This window comes from Ambystoma mexicanum, chromosome 1q, assembly GCF_040938575.1.
Source record: "Ambystoma mexicanum isolate Mex_15411 chromosome 1q, UKY_AmexF1_1, whole genome shotgun sequence".
Lineage (NCBI taxonomy): Eukaryota > Metazoa > Chordata > Amphibia > Caudata > Ambystomatidae > Ambystoma > Ambystoma mexicanum.
In genome coordinates this window covers 259,597,437-259,615,142 of record NC_090922.1, presented here as the reverse complement: position 1 = coordinate 259,615,142, position 17,706 = coordinate 259,597,437, and the positions used below count along the sequence as shown (strand labels likewise).

The following is a 17,706-nucleotide window of genomic DNA, read 5'->3' as shown; positions in this document are numbered from 1 at the left end:
CATGTATGTCCAATCATCCATGCATGATCCAGTGAGATCCAAGATAGCAGACCAGCCGTTTATAGGCTCAGTTTGCATTCACAGAGAAACCAGTAAAGTCATAGCAGAGGCAACTGTGGAAGCTTGAGCGACCAATCCAATCCCTGAGTAAGGAAGTTCATTGCACAGCTTCAAGTCATTACCACAAGCACAGCTCAGCGGAGGGCAACGGACCACTATACAAGCACACACACAACAAGTTGGTGTGGCAGTTTGGAGTAGTGGATCAATGTATGGAGGGGGGAAATTGCTGCAAACGCAAGAGGAGATGATGGGGTTAGATGTGCTGGAAAAAATAGAGTTGCAGGAGGAGTTTGAGGTGCAGTAGGATCTGGAAGTGCAGGAGGTGTTGGAGGTGCAGCTGAGAGGATGCCCTGGTGGGCGAAGGAGCTAATGAGTCAAGAGGAGGGAAGAAAGGAAGCAGTGTGGTTTTAGGGAGAGGAAAAAGAAGGAAAGCAGAAAAGGAGCAGAAGATTGGAAAGCAGAGAAGATGAAAGGAGAGGCATTTTGTGGAGAGGAGAAAAAACAGAAAGTGAGAAAGAGGGACAGTGCAAGCCCTTGGAGATGCAAGGAGAGTGTAAGAATGACAGCCAGACATCACATGCCAATTTCATTGTCAGGGAGGAGTGAGAGGAGGAATGTGCATGTGGTGAAACATTGACGTTATACAGCAGCCATCCCATGGCTAGAGAAGAGGTTTAGTGTCAGGGTGACAGCAAGGAGAGTGGAAAGACTAGGTTGGGAGAGCATAGGTTCAGGTCTTTAAAGGAAGGGAGGAGAAGGAGATCCTAATCTGGCACCTAGACACCCTCCAAGCATGCTTCATCACTGGGAGATACTGAGGGCCATGATGAATCTAGGGAATTCTTCCATTCTCCCCAAGCTGGATTTCCCCCTCTGTGTGGCTGGGGTGGTGGGCCCGCAACACCCTCCCTAGGGATTGAGGCAAGTGGGACCTCACCAGGAGAGACTCTCCCTTAGGAGACAAGGAATCACAATCCTGTGAGGAACTCCCTAAAGCTGTGCACAGTGGCCTTCAAGGGATGCTCTAATGCACCAAAAACGTGTAAACACCAAGAATGGGATGAAGAAACAATTAATAGATGTCATTATCACATAGAAAAGGAACATGTCCCTTTAAATATCCAATCCACTAGAACGAGTATGAACAACAGCATGCACTTGACAAGCAACAGAGAGATAGAAGAGGAATGCATATCCGGGCAAGGGAAGGCCCCAAGCTGCCTATCACCTGGAGAAGTCGTAGTAAGCATAAACCAGAAAGCCTGCGAGTTTCAAACTCACATGATACTGAAGAGTGGGACACCAGAGTCATGGCGAATCCCCAGCGTGAGAAGCCAAAAGGGCAGGATCCTGGAAGACTGGGATGGCAAGACCATGAAGGATCTGTGGTGGACAGCCGGTCCGTAAACCATTGCCGATTTCACCTCAAGTATAGAGTTGCATTGTGTCCAGACACTCATCAGAACACCAAGACACTGCAAGGAGACGAGAACCTGCGAGTAGGAAAATGCTGGCAAAGATAAGGGGACGGTGGTCAGGGACAAGAAAGAACATCACTGAGGAACAAGACTCCAAACAATGTTCTCCTTCACAGTCAAAGGTAATGGGGAGATCGGGAATAAAGGGAAGTCCTGAGGGAATCATTATATCGTGCACACAAGGCTCCTCAGCAGAAGTCATGAGACAAAGTAAAAGGTACTGAAAATCTGAATACTGAGAGAAAAGAACAGTGGATAACAATACCCTGGGAAAAGGGGAAAGCAACTCAATATTCTGTGCATGAGGAACATAATATCAAAGAAAGATGAGCCAGAGTTCAGAGGAACTATTCAAGTGAACCATGTGGAAAATCATGTAGGCCAAAACAAGCTGAACTATAATTGCGGGTGGGGGGGAGGGGATGGGGTGTGGATACATGGCCACGTAAAAGACGTGCATCCTGGAGCTCCTGTCGATCTGACGAAGATATGTGGCCTTAAAAGGGAAATTAGTCAAGATATTTATAATAAAATAGAAGCTGTGCACGTCTGAATAGCCAGTGCACCAAGCGCTGGAAAGTCTGGGCGAAAACTTGCAGCAGGGACGGAGCCCTGGAAAGAAGAAGGTTGGGAGAGGCGGCGAGCTGGCGCAACAAAATGGCGCCTGCCTAATAACAAAACAGAGGAGAAGCTGCATAGTGCTGGAACCGTTAAAGAAGCACTGCTCCACACGGCAGCCGCACCGAAGTGAAGGAGGAGTAGCTTCATGGGGGTGGACGCCACAGCAAGTCAGTTTGAGCGAAGTGACAGGCGGCAGGAAGGCGTATCATCCAAGAAAGACGGAGGATACATTGTGTCGGCGGACAACAGCTGAACGAACAAAGAGCGGCTGAAGGAGAGACACGCGGCACCAGCGCTCACAGAGCAGCTGGGCAAGAAGTGGAGCCCTTGTGAGATGGTGCGATCCAGCGACTGTCAGCGGATTGCTGGCGGGGGCGCATTGGGGCTGAGCGAAGGGGTCTACGCAAGAAGCGGCTCAACAGGACGAAAAGCCAGCTAATGGTACTCGCACAGCGCATGGAGGCGCCTGGAAAGCAATAAGGACTGAGGTATTAATAAGCATTTTCCCGGAGAGGAATACGCGCTGAGTGAACAGGGGAACAGGGGAACACTGTGGCTCACATAGAGGAGGTATGGCGGAATGAAGGAGCAGTGAGGCTAACTAGCCTCCGAAGTGAGCTGGGAAAGCTGGGAGAGCCCGAAGGGGGAAGGGGAGAACTGAACCTTGCCCCAGCCGGAGGAAGACATTGGAGAGGAGTTTGGGAAGGAGGCGAGCAGGAGGGGACCCCAGAGCAAGTTAGGGAAACACAGAGACAGGGGACATCACATAAGTAATCCAGAAGGGGAAGGTGGAGTACCCGCTTGCACATGGCTGCAGAGGGCTGAGGAAGCATATGTACCAATGGTCAATTGGCAGACACGAGGCACACAGAATTGGGGGCACAGAAGACAAGAGAAAAAAATGGCATAAATCCGGGAGTAAAGACGAAGACAAAGGCTGATCATAGAAACACAACAGAAGAAAAGGAGCCCTGATCTTCACGGGACAATACACCGGTGCAATAGGAAAGGGTTGAGATGCAGCAACAATCATGGCGGCACAGTGGCCAACGGCCGATGGCTGTTGGCAGGTGTGCGGGACTCAGTGACTGAGGGACACATGGTATCACTGAGGGAAGGTGAGCGCTGCGGTGAAGCTGAAAAGTAAAACAGCGGTGTAAAAACATTCACGAGAGCACAGGAAGTTCTGCGTGCGCTTGGACGCACATGAGGTATGACAATGGACATGGAGGTGCAGATGTGACGGTCCAAATGAGCGAGTGACTGAAGGGGAAGCAGAGCTGCCACCGCTAAAAGGACATTACCACTGTGTTGTGCCAGCGTTAACGTGCGCACTACCGAACAGCTGGTGCGCGCTTCTATGCTGCAGGCAGGAGCGCATCTACACCAATGTGTGAATATGAGAACTGTGCTGAACCACCACCACGGGCCAGCTAATATAAGGCGCCCTAGCACCCTGAAGAAGATTTGGTGAAGTACACAGAACAAAACCCCAGAGAGTAATAGACTCCCCACACGGCGGCCTGCGCCATCGTGTGTCTACATGACTGGAAGTGCATCAAAAGGCCTATGGCCAAGCAAAAGGGGCTGGTGAAGATAATAGAAATCGCAACACTACCAAGACCCTGAAATCTAGAAAAGGAATTGAGAAGAACAATGTCTGTGAGAGGGGGGGAAGGCGAAGGCCAAACAGCCAACAATGGACATATTTGCTAAATCACAGCAGACACCGACCACCCCAGGGCACGCCCTGACGAGTGCACCTGCAGACCCTGTCCCTCTGAGAGATGACCATGCAATCCTTACAGCTATTACAGAACTAAAATCCTCATGGGGATCAGTGATGGTGGACCTGAAAGCGGCACTGGAAACTAAAATAGACGCAGTGGGAATAGAGGTCCACCTATTGCGACAAGACATGAGAGCGCTCTCAGAGAGGACGACTAGCCTCGAAGGTGCTGTGAAAAATAATACGGACACCAGTGCTAACAATGCTAAGGAGGTCCACATACTAAAGCAACAAGTGTCAAACCTGGAGAATCGAGCGGAGGAGGCCGAAGGGAGAGCGCGACGCAATAACATTCGTGTGGTCTGCCTTACCGGAGGGTGAAGAGAGACAAGATCCAACAGATTACGTGGAGAACATGATTATCCAGGAAATAGGAGTCAGCAGACTCTCCCAGGGGTTCACGAATGAAAGCGCACATAGAGCCCTGACAAGGAGGCCGCAACCCGGGGCCCCGCCCCAGGCGATTATAGCAAAGATCTTGAATTATAGGGATCGGGAGAAGATCCTGGCGTTATTTAGGAAAGGAGGAACGATAACAAGGGCGTCGGCGACCATCACAGCATACCCCGATTACACCATGCAGGTGCACAGACAGCGCTACGGCTATGTAGCGACAAAAAGGAGACTGTGCACAGCCGGAGTTAAATATATGCTTTTATACCCTGCAAAACTCAAGATACTACATGAAGGCAAAACATACTTTTTCGATACTCCTGAAGACGTGGCGAACTGGCTGGATGACCAGGGCTACCCGGAGGGCAGAGAAGAACAGAGACGAGACGAACATGAGAAGTGACACAAAGCCACGCCACAGGTAGTCGGGTATGAGAAAACTGCGGGTGAGACTTGATAGTAGCATAATGGGTGCAGACTCACATGTTTGTATAAATGGATCATGATGTATAAAAATAGGACATGTTGGACTGGAATATAGACAGCGCAGTTAAAGTTTTCAAAGAGGCGCCTAATGCGATGGTCAATACAGGAGACACAGGAGCGACACGATCTACCCCCAGTAGAAGGAAGGAGAGGAGCCACTAGGGCTTCACCCCGCTGAGCCCTGAGTACAGGCAATTGCTGTGTAAGGGGCTAGATGCAGGGGTGCCTGAGATCCAAGGATGGAGCTGGGCAACAGTTGGGGGAACTATGGAGTAGTAGGGGGGTGGATATTCAGTTGGGGCAAGTCGGGAGAGGGGATGGGGAGGGAGGTGGGAAGGGAGTTGGGGAAGGTGTTGGGGAGTTGGGTGGGATATTATTAGTTGGTGACCGAGCCTACATGGGCCTACACGCTGAAAGGAAAATCCTGTACAGAAACTGTGCTTCCAAGAGGGGGATAGGGATAACACCAGATAATGGGGGACCTTAAAATCATCATGTGGAACGTGAGCGGGCTCAATAGCTACCTGAAGAGGAATAAGGTTAGGATGTATTTGCGCAGACAGAAAATAGATATAGCCCTGATACAAGAGACCCACCTCACGCATGAAAGATTGGAGGTGATCAGGAAGAAATGGAAAGGGACTGTTGTGGGCGCCACATACTCGGCATATGCTAGAGATGTGATTATCTGGGTTGCACCGCATGTCCCGTTCCAGCTACTGCAATCCACAGTGGAAGCAGATGGGAGGATGTCATGATAAGAGGGCTGGTGGAAAACAAAGAAATAATCATCATTATAAATACATATGCCCCAAATCATGACAACGGCATATTTCAGGTCCCTGTACAGTACACTTAGCAAGTGCTGGGGGAGGGGTGGTGATCTGGGGAGAAGACTTTAACTGCGTGATAAACCCGAGAATTGATAGATCAGACAGCAAAATAGATAGGCCCACTCCTGCAGCCAGAGCTTTGCAGACACTACTGATGGATTTTGGGTTGGAGGATGCATGGAGCGGGTGTCATATGCAGGAGAGACAATATTCACATTACTCGGCCCCACAAAATCTGCATACTAGACTGGATTACATATTTGTTACACAAGAGCTGATGGAGGAAATAGCACTAACGGAATACAAAGCGAGGGTCCTTTCGGACCACTCACCGCTCGTACTGGAGTGGCAATACCAACCCCCAACAGCAAGGATACCGACTTGGCGCCTCCGCGGAGTCGTTGAAAGATATGATGTTCAGGGAAGACCTGAGAGACGAAACAATAAGCTACTTTGAGATCAATTTTGGCAGTGTTGCGACAGCTGGTGCACTATTGGAGGCTTTTAAAGTGGTGGTAAGGGGGATAGCCATAGCTAAGTCCAAAGGACTACAAGGAGGAATAGTAATCTAAATACAGGAAGCAGAAAAAGAATTAGAAAAAGCGCTGGGAAGGGGAGGCACCACCAAGGAAGAGAATGACATGATACTCAGATTGCAGCAAAAATGCGTTGGATGCTGGGAGAGATTGTGTAATTTGAATTATAAAAAGTATGTAGAGGGGCAGCATGCTGGAGGTGATAAGCATGGCTATATAAAAACGAGACTGCCAGAGTCACAATTAGAAAAATAGTGAAGGACGACGGGTGCACGGTGGAAAGCGTTAATCGAGAGTTCGTAAACTATTAGCAAGCCCTATACGGAGATAAAGAGAAAGTGATTGCAAGAAAATAAATGAAACGTTAGAAGATATAGGCCTGCCACAAATTAGCGCAAAAGAGCAGGAGGAGCTAGATGCCCCGATTACCCTAGAAGAACTAGAGGAGGTAGTAGTGCAACTACCCACCAGCAAGACCCCGGGGGCCGATGGACTCCCAAGTGAATTTTGTAAAATGTACAAAAATGAGGTACTCCCCCCACTTTTAGCGATGTTAAATGAGGCGTATGATATGGGAAAGCTGCCAAAGACTCTACGAGAGGCAATAATCAACCTGCTCCCGAAACCTAATAAGCCTGTTAAGGATTGTGGATTGTTTGGACCACTGTCAATGCTAAATCAGTATAGTAAAATACTTACAGCGGTCCTAGCAAACAGGATGAGGAAGGTTATCACCAAACTAATACAGAATGTATGTCCAGAACAGGAACATAACCAACAATCATAGACGACTCCATCGAGTTATTGAACACGCAAATGGAGAGGCGAGCGAGATGGCAATTGTATCGTTCGATGCAATAAAAGCCTTCGACTCAGTCAAATGGCCTTGGCTAATTGCAGCCCTGACCAATTATGGGATAGTGCCTGGGTATCTTAAATGGGTCCAACTATTATATAGCGCACCGCTAGCCAGGGTTAAAACGGGAGCAATAATATTGGAGAGATGGCAACTTAGTAGGGGTATAGGCAGGGATGCCCGTGGTCCCCCATGCTTTATATATTGGCCCTAGAACCCCAGGCGATATACCTAAGTCAGCAGTACAATGTAATAGGAATCACCATAAAAGGGGAGCCCCATCTAATCTCTCTCTATGCAGACAATATACTGTTTTATTTATGTTACCCTGAGGAAAATCTTCAATATGTGCTAGAGGTGATGGAGCAATTTGCGTTGCTTTCCGGTATAGCAGTGAAACTCAAAAAATCATGTATATTTCCGCTGGGTAGATACAAAAGGGATCTCGCTAGAACTATTACCTGTCTTACAAATACCATGGGAGGTCGAGACGTTCAGGTATCTTGGGATAGATATTTACCATACGGTGGAGGCAGAGCACCTGCTAAATACTGAGAGAGCGGTCAAGAGCATCGAAAATAGCATGAAGTTCTGGGCAAAGCTCCCCTTGGCTATGATGGGGAGGGGGGCAATGCTGAAAATGGTGGTCCTGCCAAGATTACTGCATTACTTTAGTAATATACCACACTTGATACCAAGGCGATTCTTTGTTCGATTACACAGCATGTGTAGGGATTTCCTATGGAGTGGGACAAGAAATAGAATAGCCCTCTGGAAGCTACACAATTCACATGATAAAGGGGGGATAAAACTGCCAAACTACGAAATTTACTAGCTAGCAAGCCAACTACAATGCATGGCAAAATGGCTATCAGAAGATCCAACCTCGGAATCCAGGCTATTTGGACTGGAATGTGCCCCATTCTTCTTACGAGAAATGATGTGGCTGCCCAAAGGAAATATGAAAGGGCGCCCGAAGATGATGACATTGGGATGGGAAGTACGGCACAGGGTGTGTCGAGTAATGGAGAGCTCATCCCCGTGTTCCCTCCAAGTGCCACTAGTTGCGCTGGTGGAAAAAGAAAGCCAACTAATGAGAATGATCAGGAAACATTGGGAACCAGTAGGGATAGCAACTATGGAAGACATATGGCAAGAGGGGAAGATAAATGAATTTGAGAGGCTGGTGGAGGAAACGGGGTTACATGCGGGACAATACATTACGTATCATGGGGTGGTGCGGCGGATCAGAGACATGGTCCGAGATAGTACTAGAAGATCAACCGGATGCCACCTTGGATATAATACATGACATAGCAGAAGATGGGCATGAGATATCTAGAATATATGAGATGGTGATGTCCAAAGTGGGGAAAGAACTGGTACAACTGAGGCAGGACTGGGAAGAAGAGGTAAGTGCCCCTATGACTGATGGGATGTGGGAATGGACCCAAGGATACCATAAGAAAGTGTCAAGAAATGCAAGGTTGCAACAAATACAATTATATGTAACCCATAGAGTTTATGACGCCCCAGAGGATAGCTACATTTTAAAATGCAGGATGACAATCATGCCCTAAATGTGATGAAGAAAACGCCAGAACGGTGCACATGATTTAGGCGTGCCCAGTAATTGAGAGATTCTGGGGAGAAGTAGCACATAGGTTGGAGGTGAAAGGGGTTAAGATAATGGTAGAAACAGCGTGGGCGTGCCTGATAGGAGGGTTGCCCAGACCACGTAAACTTAAGCATGTTAGCAAATTGAAAGATCTGGCATACATACTTGCGAAGTGCAGAGTCGCTATGGGATGGAAGCCACGCCACAGCCCGAGAATAGAAGGGTGGTGGAAAGACCTCCAGAAATGGGCAGAAGCTGAAACTGAAGTATGGCAAGAGGCTAGCAATTCTGATGGGGAGCAGGAATCAGAAACTCTGTTGGCTTGGAAACACTTGCATCTATGTTATTTAGGCCCACGCAAGACTGGTCGAGTGACCAGGACCCAGTGGAGGACGCGGAAGAAGGACTCCAGTTGCAAGATGAAGAAACAGGATGTGTAGGAGAGTAGGCTCGGGAAGGTGGGAGGATAGAAGGGAAGCAGTAGATATTATGTCATTTCAAACTTACATCACTTAAACAATATGTACTGCAAGTTGTGTGTGTGTTGCTGGAAAATTAAAATCAATAAAAATTGTTTTAAAAAAAAAACTATAATTGCCCAGGCGGAAAAGCCTAATAGAGCAATAGTACTTTCCAATGATATGCTGAAACCAGCAAGGAATATAGATATTATAAAAGATCCCCAAAAAAGATTTCCGAGGAGGAGGGGAAACTCAATAGTACATTTGAAGAGTTACAGAAACTGGTCCAAGAAATCACAAGAGACTATTTGAGGATTATGTATTAATAGATAATCCTACAGACTGTTACTAGAAGTACCCTCAGGAGAAGGGAGTCATTCTATGGATCCAAGTTATTTTTCATAGTGGTAGCTACCATAGTGGTAGTGGGTTAGTTTTGGACAGCGTACTTATTCCTTTTGATATTGATGAATGACTGGCGACCTTAGTAACATAGGACCAGCCATAGTGATAGGGAAAGTTAGGTCTTATATGTTTACTTCAATAAAATCTTGTGAACCATGTCCTCAGAGTGTCTGTGTCCTTTTGACTTGCCACAAGACCCTACTCTAATTACATGTGCAACAATTGTACCCGAGACATCTTGGCAAAGCTATACCCTCTGTGATCACCCATGTAGGGCCACGCAACCTGGAAGACAACATTCAACGGAGTGACTCTGTATAAGGGGTTTGAGACACACCGGGAGAGAACCAGCAAAGGCCTTTGGAGAACCCTTTTAAAATTAAGACTTCATGACATTCTGACCCATTTTAAATTGCCCAAAATTAAACAGACTCCAGTCCATTGCTATTCGACCCTTTTTCATTCGACCCTTTGACTGGACACCATAGGCATTATATTGTTTTAGTACAGACTCTGGGTTTTGTGACTATGTCCCGTGCTAAGAGCTATAGATTGGGGGCTCAAGACAGCGATCTGCTCCATGATAAAGGTCCCAGAGGGGGCACACAGATGATCCCCAGGCTTCCTAGTCGGTCCTTACCCTCATGTGTGTCAGCAACCCTAATAGGTCTGAGATGCTTTGGTCAGTTGAGGGGAAGTTGTCTAATGAACACCCAAGGGAAAACTTATCAAATTACTTAGGTGGTCGTCATTACACGGAATACCAAACAAAAAAGCTGCTTTGTCGAAAGACACAAGACATTGAGTGTTGCTCACATAATCCATTGCAGGGGCATGCGAGTAACAGAAGGCAAAAATCATACTGGCCAAAAGCGGTACCAGATGCAGAGTGTGTTTTACACTCAAAATGCCAGCAAAGAGAAAAATAGCTTTGGTTAACTTGGGCTGCAATGGAGTCTTTCAGCAAATTAATGTCAAATGCTGAATCTCAGGCCCCTGTGCCTGCTTCAAAACACAGCACACGCTAGCATGCTGTGCACATGTGAGAGTCCTTTAGCAATTAGCTTACCCCGCAGAGAGATAAAAAGAGGGGGCAGTGCTTCGTTTGGGTGTCAGTAGGATTGCCGGGAGTAGTGTGTGGTGATGCAGCAAAAAAGAAAGGTAAAGGATGGAGAAAGGAGAGAGTTTAGTGGAGGTGAAGGGGGAATACGAGTGTCCGAGGTGGATAAAGAGTTAAGGGTGGAGGTGGGGGGAAAACAAAAGAAGACCAGAGTTGAGGGAAGAAACATTTATGTGGAGGTGGGAGGGAGAGAAGAGACTGGAGGAGACCAAGGGAGAGTCAAGCCTGGAGGTAAGAGAGAAGGAAAGATAATGGAGAGTAAACAAGGAGGGGAGGCAGAATTTGTAAGGGTGAAAAGGAAAGGACTGAGGACCAAAGTTCTAAGGGCAGCCTGAACAGTTCCCTAAGCCGCCAGGCTGTAACTCTTAGCATGTAACTTCATCACAGATCCATGATTCTGCAATAACACAATGTAATGCCTATTACAAAGCCAAATGGACTTGAGCATGTACTGTTATGTGTGCTTTTCTTTTATACCCATTTAAGTCATATCAATCTCACATCAGCAGAACAATCCTCAATGAGCTTGGATAGGGATACCTATATGCCCATATTTATAAAGAAAATATTCTAAACAAAGGAAATCCCTAATAAGCTAGCATCAAAGATGGATACCTGCACCTCAGGGTGATCAGTCTGGAACCTATTTCTATACGTTTCTGTCTACCCATTGGCACCATAGTCTACCAACCAAAGTTCAAAGATGATGGCCAACAGAAAGGTCAAACCTAGTATTTATTAATCCTTTACCCTTCTGGGTAACCCTAAGCTACAACTAAAAGGTTCTCAACATTTGGACAACAAATGTTTTAATGAAATTGTCCTTATAAAGTCCATCCCTTTTCTAGAAAACAAGCATTTAACTGTTGATTTCATAGGCAGTCCCTTCCTGGGTTTACTCATGGTTCTGCCTTGTGCAGGATCTCTGGCCAGTGTAGATACATTACGCCTTCATCCTGCCTCTGGTTCCTTACACACTCAGGTTTGCCTCAGATCACTTCATGACTTTGGATTCACTCAGGCTAATAATGATTACTTCTCCCCTGCTCATTCGGGGCCCTTTCAGGCAGAAAATAGTCTGACCCTCCTGCCAGGGGTTCACATCTTCTCATTCTTCTTCAGGGAAGTACCAACCCTCATGCATTTCCTCTGGTATCCAGTTTGGTGAGCAGGACTTGTCCCCGTGTTGTATCTTTAATAAAGTATCAGCATTTCTAGTAGAATCTCTGGCACAAGCTCGCCAGAGCAACTGCTACCCGGCAGATAGTAAATGCACAGCCTAAACCCAGGTATTGGCCTCCACATGCATCAGGGCATCTGTTTACTCCTACTCCTCGCCCATTGACTTACAAACGTCACCTTCTTTTATAGGGCTGTGTAAGTGACTGATCGGCCTAGAATTGGTTCTCCTTTGGTGTGACTTATTTTAGAAGTTCTGATTTGCATCATTTGAAATGTGGGCTTATTTCTGCTTCCAATATGGCATTCATTGGTAACTAAATGGTTTAAAGCTCAGCACAGATCACAGAGCATTTAAAACTGGGTCAGCCCTCTGCAACATTTTGGATCTTCAATTGGTTGTGTGCAAATAGTATTCAGCATCGTTGATGAGAGCAGAGCCTGCTGCCTCAGCTCAATGCCAGCACTATGACTTTCACATTGAAGGTACAGCGATTGTTTGGATTCCTTGTTGAGTAGGTTCTGCCCGCGTTCACCCCTTCTTCGTTATTTAAGTTTGTTGCAATGCTTCAATCACATTTCGCTTGATGACACTCGCTCCATGCATTTTGGGCTTTATCTGGTGATTGAACATTGAACTTTGAGAAACATTTAGAAATGCTGTGCTCCCTAGTATTAAAGTGTTACTCCCCTGAGGCATGCTGGATCTTGTAGTACAGGATCATCTTTTCAGAAAAGATGAATCATAATGAACCAAAGTAATACCATATCTCAGATGGTTGGGCAAGTCCAGTGAATCCCACTACATCGACCCTCTGGTAGGCACATCGGCTAGTGGCCAGAGCAACCCATTACCCTGCATAGCATAGGCTACCTCATAAATATGGGTAAGTTCTCCAACTCACCACGCAACCCTTTCCTTTCTTCATGGCCTCTCCTTGTAGTTTCTAGGAGGAACAGACTTACATAACCCACATTGCTTTGTTCTTTCCCTCCTTTGTGCGTTACCTCAAGGGTGTATGGCTCTAAAGCAAGAAACCATCACATGAATCTAGCGTTGGTATCTTTGTGTTGAGCCAGTCATACCAGTGCGGCATGATCAGTGATGAGGGTGAATTTTCTTTCTTCAAGATATTATTGGAAGGTTTCAATAGCCCATTTGATGATGTCAAATCCTCTCTCTGGGTAAGAACTTGCAGCTGGTGTAAAGTATTGGATGTTCTTTACAGTCATAGATCTGCGATAAAACTGACCCTAACCAGACTTGATTGAACTGTTTGCAATAGAAAAAGGCCTAGAAAAGTCAGGCATTTGCAAAAGTGCTGGATTAGATAAACATTCTTTCATTTTCTCAAAGGCATCTAGGCCTTCTTTTCCCCCAGATCAATTTTGAGGGTTGATGATTTTTTTTATCAAAGGAGCTGGTATTACTCAAATGGATGGAATGAATCCCCTATCATACCAGAGAAAATATGTAAGTCTTCCTTGGTAGTTTGTGGAGGAGTGTCTCATGCTAGTGTCTCATACTACCTCCACCGTCTTCACCTTCTTCTCCAGGGCTTGGATTAATATGCTTCCCCATGAAGACTCCCAAATGCTTGACAGCATTTTCGGCCAGAATGCATTTGGTTGGATTTGCATTAGTGCTTGAGAGATGACATGCACTTTGTGCATGTGCTGAGGCCAAGTGTTGGCGTAGATGATAATATTATCTAAATAAGCACTACAAAATGAGTGATAAGGTTTCAGCATCAAATCTATGAACATTTTCCCGGGGGCATTATGTATGGGGACATTATTACCTGATAGCATCAGGGACCCATGAAATCCGAACTGGAGGACTGTAAACTGAAATTACCCATTTGGTGTTAAAATGGCTGTCTTTTCCCACAATGCAACTAAGATGCGGAAATAAAAAAGTTTGTTCCCAATTTTTGATTAAATCAATTTAAATCAATGATGCTTGGCATCGGTGATGCATAAAAGGTAGGATGTGTGTTGACCTTTCTGAAATCGACACAAAAATGCCAGGTTCCATTGGGTTTCCCTGGCAGAACTATAGGTGATGCCCAAGAGCTGGTAGAGGGCTGAAATGGATCTATGTTAAACAATAAATACAACCAACTTGAATTACAAAATTGCAAAGCGCACTTGTTCACATTTTGTAATTTGAGCTTTTTGGATTTCGGATGTTTGTCCCCTGCTGGGCATCTAATGTATGTGGGGGACATCTCTGTAGCCCATAATACTGAACTAGCGGAGCGAGGACAACCCTGCAACCCCTGCCCCCTTGTTCAGTATTATGGGATTCTATCTTTTATACCTGGCAGAATGCCCACCAATTCTGCATTCATGATTATTTTCTCCTCTATTTTGGGGTAACCCCGGCTCAAACACCTTAAGTTTCAACATTGTATCTATTTCCTCTCAAATAATCTGATGTGTGGCTTCAGGCATTTAATAAGGTCTCAAGCAAACCTGTTGACTTAGAGAAGTGAAAACATGATAGAAAAACTGCAGAACTCTTTCCAGATTTGAGAAGACCTGCAGGAACTGGTCTAGTAAATCTTGTAGGTCTTGTTTTTCTCAGGGTCAAGGTTCTTTGGGATAAGGTTTGACCAATCATTAGAGGCCAAAAGTGTAGCCATAGAAGGAGTATCAGGGATTGTCTGTCTCCATTGCTTTAGTAAATGGGCATGCATATTTGCTCTTTTTGCCTTCCAACATGTCGCTTGACTTGATAATTTCACTGTCCCACTACTCCAGTGCTTTTTTGTAGCCCTGTGCAAAATGACCCTTTTGGTGTTTTTTTGTTTACTTTTCAGTACTTGATAAAGACAATGTAGCTAATTTTATATGAGCCCGTAATTCGGCGGCGGGGACCCACTACATGTAGACTTACATGTAGGCATGTCCCACCCACTGAATTTGCATGATATGCACAGCGGAGTGCAAAAGGTGAGGGCAAAAAACAGCATACAAGCATGCATGCTGCCTTTTGCCCTCCCCTTATGCAAGGCTTTTATGCTATGCATTTACGTTATGGCTCATACAAAATGAAATCAGATTATCGAAACAGGTTGCGATCTGTAATAATATTTAATTGCAAAACAGCACACTATGGGTATCATTTAGAGCGTGGATGATTGACAATCCACTGCTGGTCCCCTAGTGGAAAGAACTGTACTTAAAGTTTGCACAGTCTTGTCTTTACACCCGCAGAAATCTAGCAAGAATCCTCCAGTGTCTATGCACGGTAATGGACCAACAGTTTCCCGCCTCCTTTCCACCGGTGAATTTTAAAGCCAAAACAGTGCAACTATAACTACACATTTCCTCCAGCAGAAAAATTACAGATCTTTAACATGCCACATTCTAGGTGTTGCCCAATGTGAGTCTGGATTTAACTTTATTTCAATTAGATCAAAAGAAAAAATATCTAATCCAATAACTCTTTCATTAACAAGGTCTGCTCCGCATGAACTTTACTAATTTGTAATGCACACCATATGACCCGGAGGTTTAATGGCGACAACATCAAACAAATAACAGAGCAACAACAAAAGACTGCAGACACACATACAAGACCTAAATAGGGGGAAATAAAGCCCTAGATAGCTCACAGAAAGCACATGTCCCTTTATCAGAATCGTGTGTAGCGCCGAATTGAATTGTATGAGTGCGTATGAATCATTACTATTATACCTATTATTGGAAAGCCAAGAGGCAAGTCAGAATGTTGAGCATACCTAAATCAATACAATGATTATTCCCTATGTGCGGCTATTGATCTGAAGATCCGTTCTTTGTGTGTGAAATTACTCTTCTTGCTACTGCGGGTCAGTTGTTGCCAGCTCTCCACCAGCACTAGAGAAGTCAAACAGCAACCTCAGATGTACTTGGAGGAATACAGACGCCATATTGCAGGGTAAGCACTGATACAGTAGTGCTGAATTAAGGCACAAACTATAGAATTAAATCCCAAATCTCTGAGTGGCAAGAGATATTCTATAAACCGTTCACACTTTACTGATGCAAGACATTACCTCGCATTGCATCGACCTTGACCTGATCCAAGGAGTTGCTTTTTTTCCCACGCAGCCCCAGGCCATCGGAGCGCGCCAGCTCCTCCTTCTTGAAGAGGAGTTTGATGAGGCCATTCAGGAGAAAGGCTGCGTGCTTCTTTACGCGGCCGTCAGCTGCCATCAAGAGCCTCCGCAAGTGCTGCTTATCCACAGTCACAGAGGCGAATCGCTCAGGCAAAGTAGGGTCCACAATAAGGGGGGCTTTCAGGGCAGTCGTGGATCCCTGCATCGAAAGTACGAAGACAAATAATGATTATTCGTATCAACCAATCAGCCTTTATTCAACTATGGAGTTATCAGGATACATCCTACAAACAACATATTGCACAATGCATAAAAATACATATCCGATGCACATATAGTTAGAAAACATTAAAAACCTTTGCCACATAAAATATGACAATAAGAATTAAAGTTATAAGTTATAAAAGAGATTGGTAATACATGAGAAAAGTTACATAGAGAGTATAATAGAGGCCAAAACTGATTAGGCAAAGTTACATTTAAGATGCTGTCAAAAACCATCTTCTTATCCATGCCCGGTGAATATATGTTGCTACAAAATACACCACATCCATACTAAAAGATCTTTCGGTACTGTGTAGCCAAAGAGGCTAACTTGCGTTAATGTATAATTTCCGGTATGTTTTTCGATGTTGACATGCGGTATACTGAGGAAGTATGCAAGAAAAACATGCTCAAAAACTAAAAAAGAACTTTTGCAAAAATGATTGGCTTCAACGTGCACATTTTGTGCAATAAAAACAAGGGTTTAAGGTAGCACCACAAAGCACACAATTGACACCATTCCAGTCTTTCCACTTGCCAGTATGTGCCCAGATCGTCAAACATCCGGTTCTAAACTTGATATAAAGTGCTCGTGCATAATTTGGGTGCATAGTCAAACGTCTGTTTGGCGAACAAATAATCCATGCCATGAGACATCCAATCACACCCGCCTTCCATTTTTCTAAACCTTAAATCTGCCCATTATTCGTATGTATACAGGTCTCAATAGCAAGATTAAAATTTGGAATCTGCTGCTAGTATTCCGGTATAAAACTGCTAATGGGTTGAGTCAAGGCACATTACCTCATAAACGCACATGAAAAGGTCCCTGCATTGCGTCTAAAGCAACTCATTTGTTTATAAAGGCGAAGCCTGTACACAGCATTAGTCTGAGAGACCCTTTTGGGGCATCACAGTAGACAAAACGTGGTGTCAAAGTTTGTACAATTAAACCAAGGGTTCCTTGAGATCTATGATTTTGGATTATTTAAACACTAGGCATAATTCTTACACACTCTTTAACAAGGTCAACACAGAAACATGAAGCCCAATCAGGAGCAACAGATTGTTCCAGCTGCACACACGAATTCAGGCACCTCAATCATTGTGCAGCACATTTAGAAGCGGTAAATTTGCTCGAAAGTGTTTATGGTCACTCCCTCACATTTTTCTAAGTATGTTCACATCGCTTTGTTGGTGAATGTTGAATTAAACAATACATGAAGCATGAGAGTGGAGTTAATAATACAACGGGATAAGTAAATAAAACGTGCATTTAAAAACTAGATTATCTGCAGCTTTCCGCAAAGGAGTGAGCATTGGCAGAGGTTTTATAGTTTTTTGTTGGAAGGAGGATGGGGATGAAAGCAGTTAGCAGGCAGGGTCAGCCTGGTGCATACACTTGTCTCGGGCACCAATGAAAAAGTGGGCTACAGTTGCTAATGGCAATTAATTCCTTTTGTGACATCCTGTTTGAGTAGTAGCCAAGGGGGAG

The 17,706-nt window shown here is 45.1% G+C and overlaps 1 protein-coding gene across 5 annotated transcripts in view; it reads right to left on the bottom strand.

Annotated features, from left to right (window-relative positions):
* LOC138527241 (uncharacterized) overlaps window positions 1–17,706 on the bottom strand; it is a 381,456-nt gene that overhangs the window by 60,276 nt on the left and 303,474 nt on the right. For all 5 annotated transcript variants that reach the window (XM_069638359.1, XM_069638354.1, XM_069638370.1 and 2 more), the window contains one exon: window positions 15,885–16,146. In XM_069638359.1, coding sequence (XP_069494460.1) covers window positions 15,885–16,146 — 262 coding nt within the window. The remainder of the gene's footprint in view (window positions 1–15,884; window positions 16,147–17,706) is intronic.